The sequence below is a fragment of the Bufo bufo genome, chromosome 9 (assembly GCF_905171765.1).
Source record: "Bufo bufo chromosome 9, aBufBuf1.1, whole genome shotgun sequence".
Taxonomy (NCBI): domain Eukaryota; kingdom Metazoa; phylum Chordata; class Amphibia; order Anura; family Bufonidae; genus Bufo; species Bufo bufo.
The window spans coordinates 84496352-84510519 of NC_053397.1; the positions used below are offsets into that span (position 1 = coordinate 84496352).

At 49.1% G+C, this 14168-nt stretch overlaps 1 protein-coding gene across 1 annotated transcript in view; it reads right to left on the reverse strand.

The window, feature by feature from the left end:
• Nucleotides 1-14168, reverse strand: part of ASPM (assembly factor for spindle microtubules) — an 86062-nt gene that overhangs the window by 45110 nt on the left and 26784 nt on the right. Inside the window, exons 8-14 of the mRNA XM_040407564.1 lie at nt 13320-13387; nt 11574-11715; nt 10990-11120; nt 10178-10353; nt 7617-7762; nt 6610-6695; nt 5095-5313 (exon numbers count right to left, since the gene is read on the reverse strand). Coding sequence (XP_040263498.1) covers nt 5095-5313; nt 6610-6695; nt 7617-7762; nt 10178-10353; nt 10990-11120; nt 11574-11715; nt 13320-13387 — 968 coding nt within the window. The remainder of the gene's footprint in view (nt 1-5094; nt 5314-6609; nt 6696-7616; nt 7763-10177; nt 10354-10989; nt 11121-11573; nt 11716-13319; nt 13388-14168) is intronic.

Here is a 14168-nt window from a genome sequence, read left to right on the forward strand (position 1 = left end):
AAAAGAACTGTCGAGCCCCAACGGGGGCAACCAAGCCGGAACCACAACTGTAACCCAAATGAAGGGCGGGTGCTGTGTCCCCCAAGGAAGAGCGAGAAAGAGACTTTACTGGTAAGTAATACAAAAGTCTCCTTTTCTCGCCCATATTCCTTGGGGGACACAGGAAACCATGGGACGTTCCAGAGCAGTCCCAGAAGGGAGGGACCAGAACAAACTCAACCAACACCAGAGGCATTAATCAACTGCCGCCTGCAACACCAGACGGCCTAAAGCAGCGTCAGCCGACGCATGAGTATGCACCCTGTAGAACTTGGTGAAGGTGTGCAAGGAGGACCAAGTGGCCGCCTTGCAAATCTGCTCCGTAGAAGCCCGATTCCTCTGAGCCCAGGAAGCCCCGACCGCTCTAGTGGAGTGAGCGGTAACACCAAGGGGCGGAACCTTGCCCTTGGCGAGATAAGCCTCAGTAACAGCCATCTTGACAAAACGGGCGATAGCAACTTTGGATACCGCCATCCCTCTGCGCGACCCCTCCGGGACCACAAAGAGCGAGTCAGTATGCCTGAAAGAGCTGGTTACTTCCAGGTAAATCTTGAGCGCCCCGACAACGTCCAGGCGATGAAGCTTCCTCTCCCGCGGGTGGGAAGGGGAAGGACACAAAGAGGGGAGAACGATGTCCTCGTTCAGATGAAAGGTGGAGACCACCTTAGGAAGGAAGGAAGGGACCGGACGAAGAACCACCTTGTCCTGGTGGAACACTAGGAAAGGTTCCAGACAGGAGAGTGCAGCCAATTCGGACACCCTCCGAAGAGAGGTGACGGCTACAAGGAAAATAACCTTGCAGGACAGAAGTCGCAAGGAAACCGTCCGCAGAGGCTCGAAAGGGGAAGCCTGGAGCGCTGAGAGAACCAGGTTCAGGTCCCAGGGCGGTACCGGAGGACGGTACGGGGGAACCGCGTGAGCCACGCCCTGAAGGAAGGTCTTGACAGGACCAAGGGGGGCCAGTGGGCGCTGAAACAAAATGGACAGCGCAGACACCTGACCCTTCAAAGAACTAAGGCCCAGCCCTTGGGCCAGTCCGCTCTGCAGGAAGGACAAAACGGTGGGGAGAGAAAAGCGGAGCGGAGGAATCCCCAGATCGGCACAGAACCCCAAAAAGGTCCTCCAGGTCCTATAATAGATCCTAGAAGAGGACGGCTTACGGGCGCGGATCATGGTGCGGACGACGTCCGCAGAAAAACCCCTACGCGTCAGGACGGTGGTCTCAACAACCACGCCGTCAAACGTAGGGACCCTAAACGCGGGTGGAAGATCGGTCCCTGAGAGAGAAGATCTTCCCTGGCGGGCAGCGGCCAGGGCGCGTCTGCCAGGAGCAGCATGAGGTCTGCATACCAAGACCGGCGGGGCCAGTCCGGAGCGACCAGGATCACCGAGACGCCTTCCGCCGCTATCTTCCGAAGGACCTTGGGCAGGAGAGGGATGGGAGGGAATATGTATGGGCGCGCGAAGCCTCGCCAAGGAAGAACGAGGGCGTCGGCTCCGCAAGCTCCCGGATCCCTGGCCCTGGACAGATAGGCGGGGACCTTGTGATTGAATTTTGAGGCCATGAGATCCACGTCCGGTATGCCCCAACGAAGGCAAATGGCCTCGAATACCTCCGGGTGAAGAGACCACTCGCCGGGGTCGACGGTGGTGCGACTGAGGAAGTCCGCCGCCCAATTGTCCACCCCTGGAATAAAAATTGCAGATAGGGCCGGGACGTGGGCTTCCGCCCAACGGAGAATGCTGGTGACCTCCCGCATTGCTGCGAGTGCCCCCCTGGTGGTTTATGTACGCCACAGCCGTGGCGTTGTCCGATTGTACACGAACAGGATGACCCTTCAGCAGATGAGTCCAGTGTCGTAGAGACAGAAGGGCCGCTCTCAGCTCCAGGACATTGATCGAGAGTTTGGACTCCGATGGAGACCAAATGCCCTGGACGGATCGGGGAGGAAACACGCCTCCCCAGCCCAAGAGACTGGCATCGGTTGTAACCACCAACCAGTTGAGTGGCAGAAAGGACCTGCCCAGAAGAGGGGACTGTAACCACCAGCGGAGAGATGACCGCACCGGAGGCGATAGACTGAAGGGATGATCCAGAGACTCCGGCGATTTGTCCCAGGAGGAGATGATCGCCCGTTGAAGAGGGCGGGAGTGAAACTGCGCAAATGGGATCGCCTCGAAGCAGGCAACCATCTGCCCCAAGACCCGCATGCAGAAGCGGAAGGACGGTCGACGGTGGAGAAGGAGACCCCGAACCGCCCCACGGAGGGTCAGACGTTTTTCCGAGGGAAGACGTACCTCCGCCGCTCCTGTGTCTAAAAGCATTCCCAGGAAGACTAGCTGTCTGGAGGGGGGAAGGGAGGACTTGGGGAAGTTGATGACCCAACCGAACCTCGCCAGAGTCTCTAGAGTGAGATCCACGCTGGCAACCGCTTGAGAAAGGGACGGAGCCTTGATGAGGATATCGTCCAAGTACGGTAGCAGAAAAACACCCCTGGAACGGAGTAAGGCCAAAACCGGGGCCAGGACCTTGGTGAACACCCGGGGGGCAGTTGCCAGCCCAAAGGGAAGGGCGACAAACTGGAAGTGGAGGTCCCCCACGGCGAATCGGAGGAAGCGATGGTGACACCGGGCTACCGGAACATGGAGGTAGGCATCCTGTATATCGATGGAAGACATGAAATCTCCCTGCTCCAGGGAAGCCACCGCGGAACGGAGGGACTCCATCCGAAAGCGTCGAAGGAGGAGAAAACGGTTGAGCTTTTTGAGGTCCAAAATGGGCCGCACCGAACCTCCCTTCTTGGGAACTACAAAGAGGTTCGAGTAGAACCCTTGGAATCTTTCCTCTAGAGGAACGGGGGTAATCACCCCCCTGTCCAGTAAGGCTTGAACGGCCGCGGAGAACGCAGCCGCGCTTTTCGGGTCCCGCGGCGGGCGGGAGCGAAAGAACCGATCTGGAGGGAAGGATGCAAATTCGATTTTGTATCCGGAGGACACAATTTCGAGGGCCCAGGCGTCGGAGACGTGAGCCATCCAGACGTCCCTGAAAAGGAGGAGCCGGCCCCCCACCCGGGTGGGTGGGGGCGCGCCTTCAGGCAGAGGACTGCTTTGCTGCGGGTGTGCGGGCAGCCTGCGGCTTGCGCCAGGAGGGCTGGGCCCGAAAAAACGGCTTCCTACGCTTGTCCTGGGGAGGAGCCGAAGCGGCAGCTGTGGTGGGAGCCCCAGAGGCCCTGCGGGAGGACCGAAAACGAGACGCACCAGGGCGTCCGCGGGGGGCGCCCCTGGCTTGGGGTTGAGGAAGATGGGTGCTTTTACCACCCGTGGCCTCCGAAATAAGTTCGTCTAGGCGGACCCCGAAAAGGCGGGAACCCGCAAACGGTAGCCCCGCCAAGGAACGTTTGGAGGCAGCGTCCGCTTTCCAAACCTTCAGCCAGAGCTCCCTCCTGACGGAAACTGCCAGGGCGGAGGAGCGTGCAATAAGGGCTCCCGCATCAAGGGAGGCCTCACAAACAAAATTCCCGGCCCGAATAATAAGCTGGGCCAAGGAACGTAGGTCCTGGATGGGGACGTCCGAGTCCAACTCCTGTTCCAGCTGCGCACCCCAAGCAGAGATTGCTTTCCCTGCCCAAGCAGAGGCAAAAAACGGTCTGAGAGCAGAACCGGAGGCAGCAAAAATGCCCTTGGAAAGGGTCTCCATGCGACGGTCCTCCGCTGACTGAAGAGAGGACCCGTCGGGAACAGGGATGGCCGTGTTCTTTGACAGCCGGGCCACAGGGGGGTCCACCTTGGGTGGGGAAGACCATGTGGCCACGACATCGGCTGGAAAGGGATAGCAAATGTCCAGCTTCTTGGGGTTGACAAAACGGGCGTCCGGGCGCCCAGGAAGCCTGTAGCAGCGGTGGGAGGGAGGAAGGGGAGGCTGGAGCAGCCACTCTCACCATACGCTGTCTTCGCCCTCAGTCCATCCAGCGGGGGTCGCCCCTTCAGCTCCTGGCACCGCAGTGGCAGGAAGCCGGGGGAGGGACTTGGCGTGCGGACGACCCTGAGCTGGCGGGACGCAGGGGAGCGAGGCTGCCCTGGTCCACCTTGTCTTCTGTGGGGGAGGCGGCAGTGCGGAATTACCGGCACTGGCGCAACTCAACCCCGGGAGAAACAGAGGGGTCTAATGCGCCTCTGTTGTCCCTGTAGGAAAAAAAAAAAAAAAAAAAAAAAAAAAAAAAATCGAATTAAAAACAACAAATAAAAATCATAGGAAAACAACCCTGCATAAGCAGGGGGTGTCTTGCCTCCTTGGACACTAAGCAAAAACTGGCAGTCTCTTCTCCAGGCTGAAGGGTATAGCTGATGGAGGAGGGGCTTACAGCTTTCACTTAGTGTCACGCCTCCTAGGGAGCAGAGCTATACCCATGGTTTCCTGTGTCCCCCAAGGAATATGGGCGAGAAATTAGCCCTCACACAGCTCCATACACAAAAATAAAAAAGGTTATGGGGGTCAGAATATGGCAATGCAAAGAACATTTTTTTTTTGTAAAGTTTGAAAAAAATATATATAATTTTCAGTATTGAAAGGGAAGATAAACTGCACATTTGCGGCATCATTGTAATCTTACTGACCCAGAGAATAAAAAACAGATCAGTTTTACCACATAGCAAGCAGTGTTAAAAAATAAAAATATAAACAATAAAAACAGTGGTGGAATAGTGTTTGTTTTTTAAAATTCCACCCAATTTGGAATTATTTCCCACCACATTGTACACAACCGTAAATGGTGCAATTGGAAAGTACCTCTTGTCCCATAATAACTGTGAATGGAAAAATAAAAAAGTTATGGCTTTGGGAGGGACAATTGCCAGATCTTGAAAGAGTTAGAGGGGTATTCCCATCATAGACAATGGGGGCATATCGCCAGCATATGCCTCCATTGTCTGATAGGTGCGGGCCTGCACCTATCAGACAATGGGTGAATATCCTAGCGATATGCCCTCATTGTCTGAGATGGGAAAACCCCTTTAATTATCAATGGCTGGAAACCCTCTTAACAGACTAGATCTTACCTTTGCACTATAGAAGGCACATACTGCATTAACCCACTCCATAAGCAGAAGGACTCGTTCACTGTAATTGTCCGGAGAAAAAGCATCGCTGTCCCGTTTCTTCGAAATTGCTGGTGCAGTAAAGGCACGGAGGGCGGCAAGCTTTTTCTGCACAGTATAACTGTGTCTTAGAAAGGTTATTTCCTCCTTTAAATGATCAGTATTGAGCAAGACATCCACCTAGACAAGTATTAGCATGCATTAGTAGGTCCACAGGTTAAAGGGAACCTGTCACCGGGATTTTGTGTATAGAGCTGAGGACATGGGTTGCTAGATGGCCGCTAGCACATCCGCAATACCCAGTCCCCGTAGCTCTGTGTGCTTTTATTGTGTAAAAAAAACGATTTGATACATTTAGAAATTAACCTAAGATGAGTCCTGTCCCTGACTCCTCTCACATGCAGGACTCATCTCAGGTTAATTTGCATATGTATCAAATCAGGTTTTTTACACAATAAAAGCACACAGATCTATGGGGACTGGGTATTGCGGATGTGCTAGCAGCCATCTAGCACCCCATGTCCTCAGCTCTATGCACAAAATCCCGGTGACAGGTTCCCTTTAAGCATATAAAATACACACAACAGATATTAGTCATTAGTGGCAGTAGCCATTCCTCACATGAGTTTTTAAAAAGATTTTCCAACTCGCTAGGATCCAGAAAACTTGGTAAATACATGTGGACAGTTAACTGTTTGGCACTGCCCAAAAGCCACAACCTATTGTTTTGTACCAAAGGGTGCCTATGCTCTGCCAACAAAATTTCAGTGAGAAAGCAACTGGTCTTCAGTCAGCCATTGTGAGAAGAAGTGCTTTGTGGTCAAAACGGAGCTACTAGCTAGATGAGCATGTCAAGGTATGAAACCTCTTGCACTTCCTCCAAAAGTATCAGCAAGCAGTGATGGAGCTCTGCCTAGCCTTAGTACAACAGGTAAATGGACAGTAATTCATATAATTTCAACCTGCTGACTTCTATGTGTTACAACGTTACCATTACTGACTGGTTAAAACATACTGCATATTGAAATAAATACGTTGGCACAGTTTTTTCATTGAACATCTCTGTAATACGGAAGGCTGAAGGAGACCTTATTCAGATACACAATAGTTTTCTATAATTACACGGTTCCAGTGGGACACTTGTAGGTTCTTAATGGGGTACTCCTCTCCGATATTCATGGCTTAGATCAGAATACCCATCGTAGGTGGGGAAAACAGTTCGGTGGGCTGTGTTACACTGGTTCTGTAACTCTCAATCCCTTCTATGGGAGTTATGTAAAAAGTAGAACATACAGCACAGCTGTTTCCATAACCCCAGCCACTGCACCCAAGAGGTATTCCCATCTCAATCATGAATGGCCGAGATAGGAATACCCCTTTAATTTTTTCCAATTAACTAGCAGTCATGGTTCCCACACTCATGTGGATTTCCAACCTTGCTCTCCCCTGTTGAAAGTTGAATTGCAGCACTGATACCTGAAACGTAAATACAATATGCCACAGCAATGCCAGGGTGCGCTCACGATGTCTGTCCACAATGTCCTTGGATGTAATGGCGACACCTATAAAACAGAATTACAGTTTATGGTATAAAAGTGAGCCATTTCCACTAACACTCCCGAGATTAGACCAAAATATAGGTCACATTCATGATCAGTAAAAAAGGTACGCTACCTGGTTTAACATCCCCCAAAAAGATACTACCTACCCTACATTTTGGGAATAGTTCAGCGCCGATTGTGAACAAGATGACGACCAGTGGGGAGGTCCGACAACAAATCTTCGCGCTGAATCCCCTCAAACTTTTCCTTGCCGAGCGGCACTCCTAACTATGCAAGGCAACAAATCTTTAAACCATCTCTGCAGCCCCTTCATTCTCAGGATTGGGGGTGATGCCATCTCTTGGGGATGTGTCCTCTTATTACCAGATAACTTTAACCCTTTACATGTATTGTTATTTTCCACTGGAAAAGTTTTGGGTGAACAATAAAAGCAACTGTTCAGAGTTCTAACTTGTGCAGCTACTAAACTATTGGACCCTCCAAAGCGCTCAAATAGCTCTGCAAAAGGCAGACCACAAAGTATGCTACAGATCATTTGTATCATTTCAAACTAACGTGTACCTCCAATTACATAGAAAACAACTATAGTGCAGGAGTGTGCAGAGCACACCGACCTGCCACCGGCTGTCCCGCAGCCGATCCTGTGAATTCGGAGATAGAACCTCTTGCTCTGTCTCCTAGGCTCCCCTCTCAGACAAAGCAGGACTTCTACTTCTAATGCATAGAGAGGAGCAGCTCATGGGGCATTCTGCTACAGAAGTCCTTTATGGTGCACTGCTGCAGTGCACCCCCTTCCCTTGATAACTGAAGGGTCACCAAGTCATTGTCTAGTTAAAACAGATGACACGAGAAGCTCAGAATCTGGACGTGTATATTACAAGAGACACATTCTTTGTTGGATAGATATATTGTGCTACTTACCACGTTCATCTTTGATCTGCACCCTCTTTTCTGTCAAAACGTGCAAAGCAACTTCCACATTGTGCATTTTCTGCAAGCGACTTATTGCCGGAACTCTCAGCTTTTTTGATAAGCTCCAGTTTTGAGTCAGAAGTTCCATTGTTCTCCTGTTTACAGAAAGGAGCCGTATGAAAATGAAGTACCGAGCACAGCGGACCTTCAGGGAGCCTATTCTAAAGGTGTCTTTACATGAGATGACAGAGCAGCAGACCGTCAGGAAGGAAGCGTTCCTTACAACAATCTGCTGCTCGCTGGTGGAGGAGACCGCTGCTATTACATGCAGCAATCTCCTCCTCAGTATAGCTTATGCCATCGCTCTTCCCCATACTGACTCCTTGTTTGCCAGCAGCAGATCGTGTTTACACAGCATTATCTGCTGCTGGCAGACGACGATTTGTGTGTGTGCACAAACGATCAAGTCACACCGCCACATAATCGCTAACAAGCATTCCTATGAACGCTCATTAGGATTCTCGGACCATGCAAAGGGCCCTCAAGTAAACAGCACAAAAATGCTGTGTGCAGACACTGATCTTCACCAAATACAAAATAATACAAAGTGGGAATGTGTATCACCTAAAATGGTGCATTAACCCTTTCCCAACCAGCAAACACAAATTTACGTCAGAGGCTGGGCAAGTGCAGCGGGCTCCATAGCCACCGGGTATCTTCCGTTTTAAACAGACACCCGGCACTAATGTCAGTGACCAGCAGTAATGCCAGTCGCGGACTTTTAACCCTTCAGATGCTGTGGTCAAATGTGATGGATGCCCTTCAACTCAGAAGTGCGCATTTCTAGGCCTCCTGTGTGACAGGAAGCTGCTCTATTATTTTCCATGGAGCCCCTACCTGCGGCAAGGCTCCATAGAAACATAATAAGCAATCATGAGAATTTTACCATCGTTCCCTATGGTGGGGTGAGGGGGTTCTTATCTCATATAAAGGCATTCTCCATTCATTCCCATGGGAGCGCCGAAAAATAGCCGAGTGGCGCCACTCAGCCATTTTCAGCGCTCCCATAGGAATGTATAGAGGGTGGCCAAGCATACGCAGTGTGCCCTCCTTCACTTTGAGGGCCTCTTTCTAAAAGATAAGTGTGGGTCCCAGAGGAGGGATCAGCACATATCAGACATTGGGGGCATATCCTAATGACATGCGCTCAATGTCTGAGGTCAGGTTAGTTAAAGGGTTTCTATCACTTCGTTTCACCTATTTAGCTTTCAGACACTAGCGATCTGCTAGTGTCTGCTTTATCTAACCATCCTAAGATAAGAGCTTAATGTCCTGCCGTTTAGCTAAAAAAAATAACTTATATAGATATGCAAATGAGCCTCTAGGTGCTATGGGGGCGTGATTAGCACCTAGAGGCTCCGTCTACCTTAACAAACTGCCGCCGCCCAGCGCGTCCCTCCAACCCGCCCATCTCCTCCGGAATGCGATGCTCCTTGTGCGCGTCTGTATTCGGCGCATGCGCAGTGAATGTCTGACCGCTTCCCTGCTCAGACATCTCCACTGCGCCTGTTCCTCGGAGCACTATGACGTCATCGGCGCAGGCGCAGTATAGATGTCTGAGCAGGGAAGCGATCAGACATTCACTGGGCATGCGCCGAATACGAGGAGCATCGCATTCCGGAGGAGATGGGCGGGCTGGAGGGACGCGCTGGGCGGCGGCAGTTTGTTAAGGTAGACGGAGCCTCTAGGTGCTAATCACGCCCCCATAGCACCTAGAGGCTCATTTGCATATCTATATAAGTTATTTTTTTAGCTAAACGGCAGGACAATAAGCTCTTATATTAGGATGGTTAGATAGAGCAGACACTAGCGGATCGCTAGTGTCTGAAAGCTAAATAGGTGAAACGAAGTGATAGAAACCCTTTAAAGGGCTAAACGACATTCACCTGCAATAAAGAAGTGATCACTTACCTGGCAGAACCCACACTGCCGTTTTGGTTGTCCAGGACGGGCTACGTTTCCACAGCTACAGCAGTGACATCACATCAACATCAGGCAACCACTGCAGCCAATCAATGGTCTCAGAGGTGGACGTTAGAAGCCAGTGATTGGCAAAAGGTGACTGCTGTAGCCAAAGTGACGTCACCACTGCAGCTAGGTAAATCAATACCGGGGAGGCAAAAACAGAGCGGCAGTGCTACACCTACCAGATAAGTAATGACCACTTCTTTATTACAGAAACTAGATACTAATATTCTTTTTCTTAACACGTTTTAATCCAGTAATGAATGAACAGGCAATCACGCGACACAGATGAGGCAGGTCATGGCTGCATCCAGTGACTGGCTGAATGGTCATTTTCTCCTCGTTGAGATGGTTGAGGGGGTAGAGACTAGCAGGAGACACTGAAGCAGAGGAATGAGAGCGACATGGAAACTAACAGCATCAGGAAAATATTGTAGTGTAGCAGTGCACTCCTGTCAATTGCCCATGGTAAAATCGCTTTTTGACTTCCCAAATCCTGTCTTTTCACCATAATAAAAATAATCGTAAAAAATAAGAATACTCACACTAAACGAATACCACACTGCAAATCCACAGCCAGGTTTGTCACTGCAAAGTCAAACTCATCTAGAGGCGTCTGGACATGGCCAACTGTTAGACCTAAATAGCCAAGGTGACGCGAGAGATCTCCTTCTCCACTCAAGAAATCACGAGAGAAAGCCAACAAGATGTCCTTACTAGCCTACAAAAAAAAATAAAAAATACATAGAAAAATCTGGTAATTCTGTTGCCAAATGAGAACAGCTAATTAAAACAGGAGAAAAAAGTGACCCAAAAAAAAATGATCCTGCCTTGTCCAATATATTGCCTTAGTGGGGTCAAGTTACTGATGATTGACAAGTCTCAGACATTTTTTATAGTTTGCCTTTGGGAGACCACTACTCTCTATTGATTAGAAAAGACAAGCAGTGGGGGGCAAACCACGGCAGCTGCAATCAGAGCGGCCGGGAGGAGAGATAGCGACGATACATGCGAGGCTGAGGCAGGGGCCGAGCCTGGGAGTGGACAGTATACAGACAGTGTAAGCTGTGCTGTACTCCATCTGTATACACTGACCCTGCATGCCCACACCGTGTAAGGTCTCCTTGTAGCCATTAGGACAACAAGCCTGGGGACCAGACAGAACAGTGGAAGTGGACGGAGTCTGTCACCAAATGTCCAGCATGTTTTGAGTGTTTTTTTCCTTCTAAATTGGGTATTTATCTCCATAAAAGTTCTTAATATCGTTATTGTGGGAATATTTTTTTTTATATGATCTAACTCTAGGTAGTATACACATGATTTTATCATAAACATTGGATTTCTATATTACACATACCTTGAATTCAGCATCTTTACAGAACAAGCAGGGGTCATGATCAATGAGTCTGGATTGTTTCGCATAATCGAGGAAGAAAACCAGCAGCAACAACTTCTTTAAGGTAAACTTTGATAGAGCCTCTTCATGACCTAAAAAGATAAAATTTGAAACCAAGGAAACTTAGCAGTGCATTATATCAGCGCAGGACAAATTCCAGGAGCCAGATGGTGGAGGCAATTAAAAATCTGAGATGCATGAATTTATGGGCTATGGAGTTTGATTGATGGGCCACTGGAAAAGTCAAATTAGCATGTAGGAATAGTCTAGCTGGCTCCTCATGTCCACAGCATACTGGCTACCACTACAGCACAGCAAAGCAAATTGAATGTTATTAGTGCCCTTCATACAGGGGTGTAGCTAAAGGGGGTGCAGGGGTTACAGCCACTACCAAGCGCAAAGACCCCCTTTCATATAAGACACCCTTTCATATAAGACACCAGTATTAGAGAATATTTGCTAGGTGGGGAGAACCGCTACAAATTTTGCACTGGTGCCCAGGATTTTTAAGCTATATTTCTACCTTCATAAGCACCAATGCTCACCATCACGATAAAGGTGTGGAACGGAGGGGTGTCTGTATTCTGCTGCAATGTCCGGATTCCAAAGCAAACGGTTCAAGATGAACAGAGCGAGGCCAGTGACATCACTATTACTTTCCAATGAAATTAGTTCTCCGTATACAGTCTGCCAAGAAAACAATAGAACAGGCAACCATTAACCAGTTCAAAACCGGGCCATCTACCCCTCTTCCTGACCAGATGCATTCTCCATTTTTTAAAGGGAACCTGTCACCTGGATTTAGTGCACAGAGCTGGGGACATGGGCTGCTAGATGGCCACTAGCTCATCTGCAATACCCGGTCCCCACAGCTCTCTGCGCGTTAAAAAAAAGTTTTGATCCATATGCCAATGACCTGATATGAGTCCTGTATCCGGAGATGAGTCAAGCGGAAAGGAGCCCAGCACCGGCCCGCGTCCTCCGAATCTCCTCCTTGCTTGTTGACGTTACAGAGCTGGAGATCTCGCGATGCGCGAGCTAGCGCATGCGCAGTGTCGGCATCATGTTCATTCCCTGTACTGGCATCAGCACAGGGAACGAACTACGCATGTGCTAGCTCGCGATGCGCGAGATTTCGGCGTTCCAGCTTTGTGACGTCAGCCAGCAAGGAGGAGATTCGGAGGACGCGGGGCAGTGCTGGGCTCCTTTCCGCTTGACTCATCTCCGGATACAGGACTCATATCAGGTCATTTGCATATGGATCAAAACTGTTTTTTAACGCAATAAAAGCTCAGAGAGCTATGGGACCTGGGTACTGCAGATGAGCTAGTGGCCATCTAGCAGCCCATGTCCCCAGCTCTGTGCACTAAATCCAGGTGACAGGTTCCCTTTAAAGGTTATGGACAACTTTGAGGAATTTTATTTATTTTTTTTACTAGTGCATTCCACTCATTTTGGGCTAAAATTTTCAACAGTTATCCCATAGATCAGGCTTTCAGATTAACAGTGAGTCAGCCAGGGAACTGCTGTGACAGCTCGATCTGTAGCCCTTATGTCTGAATTCCTGACAGCTCAAGGGGTTGTGTCACTTCAGCAAATGGCATATATCATGTAGAGAAAGTTAAGACAAAACACTTACTAATGTATTGCGATTGTCCATATTGCCTCCTTTGCTGGCTGGATTCATTTTTCTATCAGATTAAACACTACTCGTTTCCATGGTTATGACCACCCTGCAATCCAGCAGAGGTGGTTGTGCTTGCACACTATAGGAAATTGTGCCAACCTCTCTGGTGGCTCGGATTGCAGGGTTGTGCATAGGTCGGTGCTTTTTCCTAGTGTGTGCAAGACCAACCACCACTGCTGGATTGCAGGGTGGTCGTAACCATGGATACGAGCAGCGTACAATGTGATGGAAAAATGAATCCAGCCAGCAAAGGATGCAATATGGACAATCACAAAACATTAGTAAGTGCCTTGTATTAACTTTCTCTACATGATAAATGCCATTTGCTGAAGTGAGACGACCCCTTTAAGCTAAATTCTTATCAAGCTGATCTGGCCCGATCTGCTCCTGATTTGGTCAAAGAATATATGGAATGGGGTGAATGCACTCGTACAAATCCCAGAAGAAAAAAAAACCCGAAAAAAAACACATGAAATAACTAAGTACAACAGAAATATAGCCCAGCAACAGGCCGATCAAATCTATGAATAAGCACGTGAAGATTGTGGAAGGTTAAATAACCATAAAAATTACATCAAAGCACATTTTACACTGAAGAGATTACCTCAAGGCCCATACGAAGCCACAATGGATTATAGGAAAGCAGCCAGTTCAAGATCTTCTGCCGTTCACCTGGAAAATACATCCACTAGTGAAAAACGCAGCCTGATTTACCTTGACAAATTTTATGAATCTCTAAATCTGAAATAAGAGGAGTACTGAACCATGAGCTGCTTAGGGTGCAGCCACAAGAGGCACATTTTGGTGCGGAAAACGTCTGCATTAACTACATGAACTCTGAAAGATTAAATTCATAGCCTAAAACGGACAGGCGCGTCAGACCCCTCACCTATTCACCAGCACTCCGTTCCAGCACCAAGGGCCTGGTCCCCACCACCTCCTGTTCCCTCTAAAACTGAAGTGTAATGTCCTAATCATGTTCACCGCTGCAGCCATTTACTGGCCCCAACAGTTATGTGTGGCTTGGGGACAAGTCACTGCTGAGACCAGTGAATGGGTGCAGCAGTGCATGTGATGATGTACAAGAAGGTTCACTTCCAGTCCACAGGTCACCAGATGCAGTTGGCGACAGAACCTTTTGCAATGAAACAAACTGCCGGTGAATAGGCGATATTTTCTTTTTCTTTTTATGCTAAATCACTTTCAGGGCCAAACTTTAAAGGGATTCTGTCATGACATTTTAGGCCTATAACCTAAACATATGGCCAGGTCCATACTAAACCTGAATCCGAAACTGTCCTTATTAAATCTGCCTGTGGCTCTATTAGCACATAAAACTGGTTTTTATAACCCGTTATTCACCTACCTAAGGTGCCCAAGGGGACGTCGCTTCAGTGTGCCCGGCTGCACCCATCTCCGTCTGGTGCCCAGCGCCGCCTTCCCAGTTGAAATC